Genomic DNA, 9736 nt, shown 5'->3' with positions numbered 1-9736 from the left:
AATATATCATGAATTCTAACCCATAAAAAGTGTAATCTATCATTTATTCTATAATTATAATATCTTATTTACCCATCGATGTAGATGGTTCGCCGTATATTCAGGGATAACCTTCTTGAATTCAAAAACTGTCAGTAGCGTCTTATGGTCTATTATTAAGGCAAACTGTCTGCCATATGGCAGATTGAGAAACATTTTACTGCAAATATAATGGAGAGGGCTTTTTTCTACATCTGACTGTAGCTCCTTTCTGTCTTAGTGGGCAGCAGTGCAGCTTTGTCGATCGCTTTCTCAGATTCGTCAGGTAGGTATGTGAAATCATTGCTCCGATCCCATAATTTGACGAATCCATCGCGACCACAATGGGAAGACCTGGATCATGGTGAGTAAACAGAAGGTTTGGAAATAGAAACTGTTTTAGTTTTAGGAATGCTTCTTGGCATTCTGTTGACCAGATCCATTTGGTATCCTTTTTCAGTAGCCGATTCTGCAGGCCATTGAGATGGTGCAAATATGGAAGAAAAACACAATAATGACTAACTATTCCCAAGGAGGAACATAAAGTTGGTGGAGGTATGGTCTTGATAGCCCCGACATTTTCTGGATCAGGGTTTCTTCCGTTTTTGTCTAGTATAAATCCCAAATAGCCAATTTGCTACATGTATGAATCGCATTTCTCAGCAAGTGATCTGAAACCATAATCTTAGAACCGTATTCACCTTCTTCTCTATGTCAGCATAGTCCGTACCCATGATTAATATATCATCAAAATAGGCCACAGTACCAGGAATATCTTGCAGCCTAGTGCTCATCGCTTCTTGGAAGATTGAATGGGCGGTTCTTACTCAAAAAAGAAGTCTGTCATATCTGAACAAACCTTTATGCGTGTTTATTGTCAGGTGATGCAAGTACTTTACGGCTACTGGAATATGCAAATATGCTTCTGATAGATCTAATCTTGTAAAATGATTTCCGCATTCAGTTTCGCAAGTAAGTCATCCGGTAACAACAAAGGGTACTGATAGGCTTCAAGTGCTTCGTTTAATCCAGTATGATACTTTCGTTAGACTTCACTATTGGTGCTGCCCAACCAGAAAAATTCACTTGTTCTATGACTCCACTTCTTTGTACGCGCTCTAATTCTTGTTTAACAATAGGTAGAGCTGTATAAGGTACAGGACGTTTTGGTCTAAGAAAGAGAGTGGCTCCCCGTTTAGGAAATAGTAGTGCTCTAACCTTTTTGCATTCCTCCAGTTTTTCCGTGAACTTCTAAATATTTCCAAAAAAGCGTTCCTGAGATTGTTCACTAGCTGTAGTGTTTCTATCAGATCTAGACCCAGCAAATCTACTCCTAGAGTTTCTGTAAGGTTTAATGTCGAGATTACGGATTGTTGTATAGTTTATGTAAATAAGTTTGTAAGTCAGTAATAAAATTCTGAAAACACTCTTTCCGTCTATCACATTGACAGGATATAAGCTGTCAAGTATTTTATATTGATAAGGGTGATCAATTGCTAAATAAATCCATGTAGAATTCAACGCTTGAATATTTGTAAATGGTTTAACGTCTAGAAAACTGCTGGAACCAGGTAATAAATCATAATTAAATTTATATACATTATCTGGTATCAGTATATCAGTCTCACTGACTTCATCAAAGATACATAAATCCATTCATTAGTCTGTTTTGGTTGATCTCATTTGTACTAGAATTCTTATTGTTGCATACTATGTCACAAATATCATCAGACGATAAGAAGACTAAAGCAAAATCCTTTTCAATGTTGTAAACGACTTCAGAACACTTGCAGCGATTCTGTATTACTAAGATAAACTCGATGCAAATATTGTAGCCTGCGGCTGCTGTATTAAGTGGGGTATTGTGAGAAGAGTTTTTTAAGCATCGGTATGTGGCTCGTCTTTTGTGTCTGTATAACAGACAAGTCTAACAAGTCTAAAATTTACGAAAAGCTGTAATGAAAACCCAAACTTCATTCCAGTTAATTCAAGGTAACTTTCGTCAATAATACTTTTGGTTCCTTATTTATACCAGGTTAGTTCTTGACAACTTTATAACTGTTTTCGAAGCTTGCCGTTGACATATCGCGAGTGGTTTCTATGTTACTGTCAGCATACAAAACAGATTTTTATGAACTTGATTCTTGATGCTACTGTAGGGTCACTAGTCTTTGATAACGTGTGATACGGATAGTCCAGCTACTCAACCGTTAGAAATCCTGTTAATCTCGCAGTCACTCATGGGTTGCCAAACGGCAGTCCAGTGCTTCCAGGTTTTCCATGGTGGTCTAGCTTTAACTGACTCATGAATTCAACTACTAACTTACCATTATCTTCACAAAACCCCTTTCTGATAATACAATGGATGCATTTATTCCAGGGCACTGTGGTTTCTAGGAACAGCAGCAATTTTGTCACAGGACATTCAACTGGTCACACAGCAGAATATTTAAGGGTAACTATAATAAACAGTAGAAGAGGGTAGAAATACGAGATAAAGAACTCAGTCGATTGATTGGTCGATTTTATAAGTAGTGATGTGAACAAACATATGTGAACAGATATTATGGTTGCTAACACATCTTAAGTCCCAAAACTGGAAGGATTAAATTGTTCTAATGAAAAATCTTATTATCTGCTGCCTTTAAGTAGATCGTAGATAGATTACTTCGTATCGACGTTCCGATGACCAGCAATGATATTCGGATAGTGGCCGAATAAGATGACGGTTCGAACATGTCGGTTCGAAGATACAGTGCCGTTAATCATTGTCATTAATAAATATACTTCGTGTATTACCAAACTGCTGAATACAATTCTTATTCTGAGAAGTGATTGTGATCCATGGTTGTTGGTAGTAAATTTGCTTCCACGTACAATGATCCATTTGCCTTTGACTCTACTACTGGCAAATAATTCTATTGATGCTACTCCGTGTTAAGTGCTGGTCATCAGCTTGTCGATTTCTATTATGCTTGAACTAGGGAAATAAGCAGGAAAGTAGGATAGGTGAGTTACAACTACCAATGATAAATGATGAAATGGGAGATTGTGTAGCAGGGTTAATGGTTACAAAGAAGTCTTTTCTCGTCAGCCGTTGTAGCCAACCGACATTTCTATGGATACACGGTATTAGTAACGGTGGAATAACATTTGTTCCTAATCACACAATTCTTGAAGCTAAACTTTTGATGAATGGGAAGGATTACACTCACCGCGGAGCATTTGAAAGAGGTCATGTAAGAGCAAATGTGGGGCTAGTAATCGGGAACAGATGGATCTGCCGTGAAGAAATGGTCACTACCTGAATATTGGACATATGGAGTGTGTTGTTCGATCGCTAACTCAAATGTGTACCTCAGCTATTCTTAGAAATAACTGCGTCGACCACCGCGATAAGGCGAATGGGGTGACTTCAGTGTGAGATCTTTCAGAAGAAGTGGCCTCATTTTGGTAGAACATCAAAATACTGATAGGGTTAACGGATAAAGTATAGAGTTGGTTTATAACGTGTACGAATCTAGATGCTCATGGGTATTTGTGTGCTACCTTTATTATTAGGCTCAATGTGATTGACTCGGTCACTATATCCACAAATATAGATAGCAATCAGTAACTTCAAATACGGTTTATAATTCAAAGTAACATCAGATACAACCTCGTAAAAAGAGAGAAAATATAACCTGTTAATATGCATAATAGTTGAATTCACTATCTGTTAATATAACAGATGATGAAAGTGAAACGAAAAACGCATGGATAGCAGTGTATTTTTAAGCAAGGACTAGTCTAAGTAGTGGCAAAAATTACCTATGAATAAATCTATACCAATCATATCCGCAATACTGAACTCGGTCATTTGTCCTTGTGGCATAGAGAAGTTTGCTAACATCGATTTTATGCCTTAACCTACTTGGCGAACCGTATGTATAAACGAGGCTTTTAAACATTTTATTAAAACTGTTCAGCGAAGAGACTTTAGTTTACTCGGTTGAATGATCTACATAGGGTCGTAGAGCACTGAGAGAAAAAAACTTGTTTATTTCTCCCCTCTTTCTTACAAAATCCTCTAAGAGGTAACCACATTGAATGCAAAAATGAGGATCAGGTTGGATGATATATCGAATGCAATGAAGTGCTTGCGATTTCGTACATCATTGACAGTTTTCTCAAGGTGTTATCTAGGTCAATTAACCATAGAGAAATTAGGCATCAGCTGAAGTCATATTAGGGCTGGAGCCACGACATGAGCAACTCTTCACTTTAGGAGAAGAAAACTTGGCGCACCCCACCAGAATTGATTTCGACACTGATGTAAACGTGCCCATGGTCTCACTTCGAAGCCCACAACGATGTTGTCATCTCTTCTATCTAAATGAGACGTAAATCTCGTAGACCGATCAGACGGATGAACGACTAAGTGGGTTACAGGGTTACGGAGAAAAACTCTGTGAAGATGAACCACTAATCTTAGGATTATTTGTTCTGGGTTGTGGTAGAATAGGAGTGATCTGTTTACGGTACACAATGCACTTAGTTCCAAGAACATAAACACCATATTAAAAAAACTACCACGATCTCAAGAAAACCACCGGAAAACTGCACATCAAAGAGCGGAAACCTGGGTACGTTTCCAAGTTTTCTCAAGAAGAGTTGTTACAATTTAAAACGAACGATTGTCTTTTGCCTGGACTAGCTGTACTTGATACATGTCTCGTAACCTATCTACTATCATCCCTATCACATATAACTAACTTATTCCTATCTCACAGATTTTCATCTCTGTCTTGCACGGTCCGCTCACTTTTTCTGCACTACCAATTATTTGGCTCCCTTATTCATTGATTTGTTTACTTATTGTTTCCCCCCTTCTGTGTGTTGATCATTTGGTTAACTAACTGTGATGAGTGGCTTCTCTTCCTTTTATTTCAAACACTGTTACTACTTCTTTATTAAGTATTTCATGAAATGAAACTTTTTATCATTCGTGTAAAGTTCTGTAATCGTTGTACAGAGTCATAACGCGAGAATAAAATGAATACATAACGAGACGTTTTGTTTAAACCATTCGCATAATTTACATTGTTGTTGGATTTACTAGACATAGTATTTAAATGGTATGATTTGTTACGAGCTCGTAATTTTAAGCTAGCACGCCTTGCAATTGTCGCTCTGCATTACTGATTGCTATCGATTTCCTTCATTATTAATAGTAAGTGCATTCTATGTGTTTACTTTTCATCTTGTTCTTTTTTTCAGTTGTCGTTACACCCGCTCTCCCACTATTCAAAGTACGTTCAGGCTAGACGCGAACCTCTACAAAGCCTCATTATTGTGGGGTGATGGACTTCAAGCAATTTCGTGATACTGCTGAACTTTCAGATTTTACAGTTTACATTGATAATGAGAGGTTTAAATTGCATAAGTTTCCACTTTATACAAAGTCTGATTACTTCAAGGAAATAGCAAGCAGCAATCCTGTTTGTCAGATAAATGACTTTCCTGGTGGTTCAAAATCCTTTGCTGTCGTTGCCGACTTTTGTTACGGCAAAGAAATAAACATCACTTCCGAGAACGTGGTTTATTTATATGCTGCAGCCGACCTCCTCAAAATGAAAGGCAAAGATAATTTACTCGAGATTTCCAGGAGGTTTTTGGATGGAGTGTTCCGTTCTGCTCTGGAAAGAAAAGACATAGTTAATCTGATATGTGTTTTATGTTCATGCTGTGAAATTAAATCGGATGCTGTTAAGAAAATTTGTGAAGATGCAACCACAATTCTAATGTCATTATGGCTACATGGGGAAAATAGTTTGAAAGGCTGTTTTTCACCACACACCATGAATTTTACACATTCGGAACGAGAAATATTCAGTGACGAGTCAGTGTCTGACTACCTGGCTTATCTTCCCTTGGGAATGTTTTTGAAGATTATTAACATTGCAAGAGATCAGAATGTAGAGGAGAAGGTTGTTCTAGATGCTTGTGCAAAGTACTTGGGTCGAGTCCTTGATTTTTACGACTCAGAGGTCTCCAGAAACGAGGTATCTAAAAATTCAGACGCTCAGAATAACTCTGACATGAAAAACGTTCCATCTAAAGGTATTTGCACTTATTTAATCTTTATTGCACTTAGAGGTTTCTAACTCAGGTGAAAATATTATTCCTGGTCAACCGTTTTGTGGTTTGAATGTAAAAATAAAGTCGGATCATCAGATAAGGCTGGAAAAACTGTACAAGGATAATATCAGCCTGTTAGAGGACTTAAAAAATACTGCAGAACAGTTTGAAAAAATTTTCGAAACTCTGCCCAAACCAAATGATATTTATGATTTTATTAACACCACATGGATTATTAAGGTGAAACAATATTCTGTAACTTTATATTCATATCTTGAAACTACTATAATTTATAATTGTAAATCAAGGTTACACTAAATTTTGTAAAATACTTATATTTTCGCAACACTGGCTGAAATAGTCTCTTTTCACCGTTGGCAAACTATTACGAATACAACAACTCAAAGTTAAGGTCATCAAAGATGAGTAACAACTCCTAAGTTATAAAAATAATGCTTGAAAATATGCAGACTTAGCGTAACATCCGTAAGATAAAAATTTTCTTTTTCAGCATTTACAAAGTGATTTATGAAAATGAAACACTCAAAGGCCAACACTGCAGGTAGGTTCCGAGTGTTTCTTAAGGAAACATGATAGATTGATAATTATTAAAATAGTTTTAGAATAAAGGTATCTTATTTGGGGCTTGGAAGACAGTCTTTGATTTTTATGGGTGTCTTTATGGTTTATAATCGATTACAGCCCTGAGAAACTCATTTTCATACATTTTCAACTAATTGGTTTCATCTGTTGCTCTTAAAAATTCGGCATATAATCCTCTATACTCAGTGATTATCCAGCTAATATGTCATGTTTGGGATGATGCTATTTTATATCTTATGACTCATTAGTGTGTTAATTTTTCAGGCATTACTATTGACGGATTCAAACAAAGTAAAGTCAAAGTGCCGACTGGATATTTTGAAAATAGCCAAGAGAATGCTTACTAATTTTTCTGAGCAAGATTTCGATAAACTTTCACCTTCCGTAATGAATGATATTCTCAATGCTAATAATATGCAAGTGGAAAAACTACCTTCAGATGAAGCCATCAATCTTAGCAGGAGGAGCTCAAAGAGGAAAAGCTACAAAGAAGAGATCTTAGAAAACAATGCTACTGAAATACTTGGTAGTCGTAAACAGAGCAGTATTAAAGAGGCAAATATTGAAGATGTTAGTGAAAAACATGAAAACACAAATGAAACAAAATCTGAAATATTACCGGAATCAGTAGCGAATAAAATCATAAAATATATGTTAAAGAAAGCCGATGAGCAAAAGCTAACAATGCAGCAATACATTCAATTACTAAAACAGATCCAAGTTCCAAATAATCAGACTTCTCTAGATAATGACCTTGTAAAAATCTTAATAAAGCTTACTAAATCAGGTATGCTTTAATTTAAAGTTGAATAAATGATTAAGTTTGGAAGTTTTCTGGTCACCACTTTATGCTTTTATATTGTCACTTTTTCTCTTCAAGTGTTGCATAAAGACAATTCTGTCCGATGCTTTCTCACTTAGGTGTGATTTATTGCAAAATGGAACATTAAAACACTAGATTAAATGCCTTAACTGGTTTATGGTATAGTTTAAATAACGCTTATTGAGAACAACTTATAACTACAGCTTAAGTTATAGCCTTCCACTCTGTCTACACGTTTATTTGCGCTTCAGTGTTTCAGAATAAATGTTGCATAAAATGTAAAGTCCGAATTAATAGGCGATCAATACGATAAGCTGATGATCTCTCTCCCTCTTCAAATTAGTTCGGAACATATTCGGTACGTTTTTAGGTTATTTATGACGAAAGCTCGATGTGGTGAATTCTATACAATCAGCTATCACCTTCCAATATTGCCGACCAACTATTCTAATTAAAAGATTCCCTAAATATCTACCGTAAATTTCTGTTGTTTTTCAGGTCAACCTCGTAATGAAGAAGATGCTCACGAGATAATAACCCATATTAGTTTAAACAATTGCACAGCTGATACTTTAAATGATGCATTGGAATTGGATTTGTTCCCTCCTAAGACTGTTGCTGCTGCAGCACTGTATGTTGCTAACAAGAAGCAGGTATATAAAATTTTGCCTTGTTTGATATTATTGGCTTTATAATTTACCGCTTTCAACGATCTATAGATTTTCATTTCTTTTTGTGTGATCATAAGAACCCTAATCCGGGTGTCGTTTACTGGTAGGTGGTAATTCTATGTATCTGGCTTTCATAACATGAAACTAGTTTATAAACTGACCCAGTCTCTTCCATTTCCACCCACTTTCAGCGCTGGCAAATAATGCACGATGCGGAACTCTTTGGAATGATATCCATGAAGCATATCAAAATCACCGGTGTCGAGTTTTCGAGATGATGGTCATAAGCTCTCACTTCGCCTGTGTTTTCTACACCAGTCCCTTGCTTTAGTTTAGCCTTATAAAATTAACCACTATTAATGGAGACTTAAATGGCCAGTGTCTTTTGTCTTCTGTTACTTGAGGTGTCTGTATATGCGCACATAAAGTGAGCTTTTCAAATCGATGATGGGAAATGAATTTGTGGTTTCTCATTAAAATATTGAGTACGAGTCTAAGAAATATGGCATATGTTGATACGATGATTTTTCAAAGACAACAAAACGTGTTTGTTGTCTGATCTACAACTAAGTGTGAGTGGTAAAAGAGGCATATGTAATTGGCATAATTAGCTTCAGAAAAGATGTATGGTTGGAGCAAGGAGAACACTTTTACATTATTGATGATGATATTTAAATACTGGTTACTGAGATCACATACATCATCTTCAATACATGTTCACGTATTTATACTCTTAATATTTGGAAAAGGTAAATGAAAAATTTAAGAATTCTATAGTGATAATATTTCCAACTGGTTGGTCATTATACCATTGTCTGCTATTGACCAATTCTTATCAATCGTATTTAATAGTTGAGAGGTATTTCTCAAAAGTTTGTGACAATTTTGTTAACGACTTAACATATTTCTATTGTAAGCAAAGGTGGATGGTGTCTAGCAGTGGAATCCAGTTTGACGCGCGTCACTTCGCCCTATTTGGCACTCGTCAGCTGGATGTACTTGAATCTCAGAGTTGATGTTCACTCTGGGACTCGAACCCAGTATCTTTCGCTTGAAACGCCATCGCGTTATCTACTCGTCCAGTAATTCCTGATAGCCACTTGCTTGTGCAATGGGGTAAAGTTTGAATCCACTTAGTATTGTTTGTTTGAATCTTCCCATTGATGTTTTAGCACTGCAACTGGTCAGTCCACTGCTAGCCACCATCCATCTTTGCTTACCATGCTTGTGAAGTAAGGCTATATCGAGGCAATGGGCACAGTATGTACATATGCCAATAAGAGACTGATCAATTGCAGTCCTAAACATCAATGGGAAGATTCAAACAATCAATACTAAGTGAATTTATATCTCTATTGTGTTGCGGAATACTATGTAAACAATAATCTGTAATACAATCTGACATCTTTAGTAAGTAACACCGTTGAGAAGAAATCTTCTACGTTTATATCACACCAGTTGAATCAAAAGACTTAGAGAGTAGTGCCGTCGTTTGTCCATA

At 36.3% G+C, this 9736-nt stretch overlaps 1 protein-coding gene across 1 annotated transcript; it reads left to right on the top strand.

Moving 5' to 3' along the window:
• Positions 1-5297: 5297 nt before the first annotated feature.
• Smp_197690 (calmodulin-related) lies at positions 5298-8992 on the top strand (the record flags this gene model as incomplete). The annotated part of the gene is made up of 5 exons (XM_018791369.1): positions 5298-6120; positions 6155-6378; positions 7006-7528; positions 8063-8217; positions 8879-8992. The coding sequence occupies exons 1-5, from the start codon at positions 5361-5363 to the stop codon at positions 8990-8992; spliced, it is 1776 nt and encodes a 591-aa protein (XP_018645429.1). The 5' UTR covers positions 5298-5360.
• Between the last annotated feature and the right edge of the window lie 744 nt (positions 8993-9736).

Source organism: Schistosoma mansoni (genome assembly GCF_000237925.1).
Source record: "Schistosoma mansoni, WGS project CABG00000000 data, chromosome 3 unplaced supercontig 0077, strain Puerto Rico, whole genome shotgun sequence".
Taxonomy (NCBI): Eukaryota; Metazoa; Platyhelminthes; class Trematoda; order Strigeidida; family Schistosomatidae; genus Schistosoma; species Schistosoma mansoni.
Note: the sequence above shows the minus strand (reverse complement) of the source record. Positions and strands in the feature narration are given on the sequence as shown.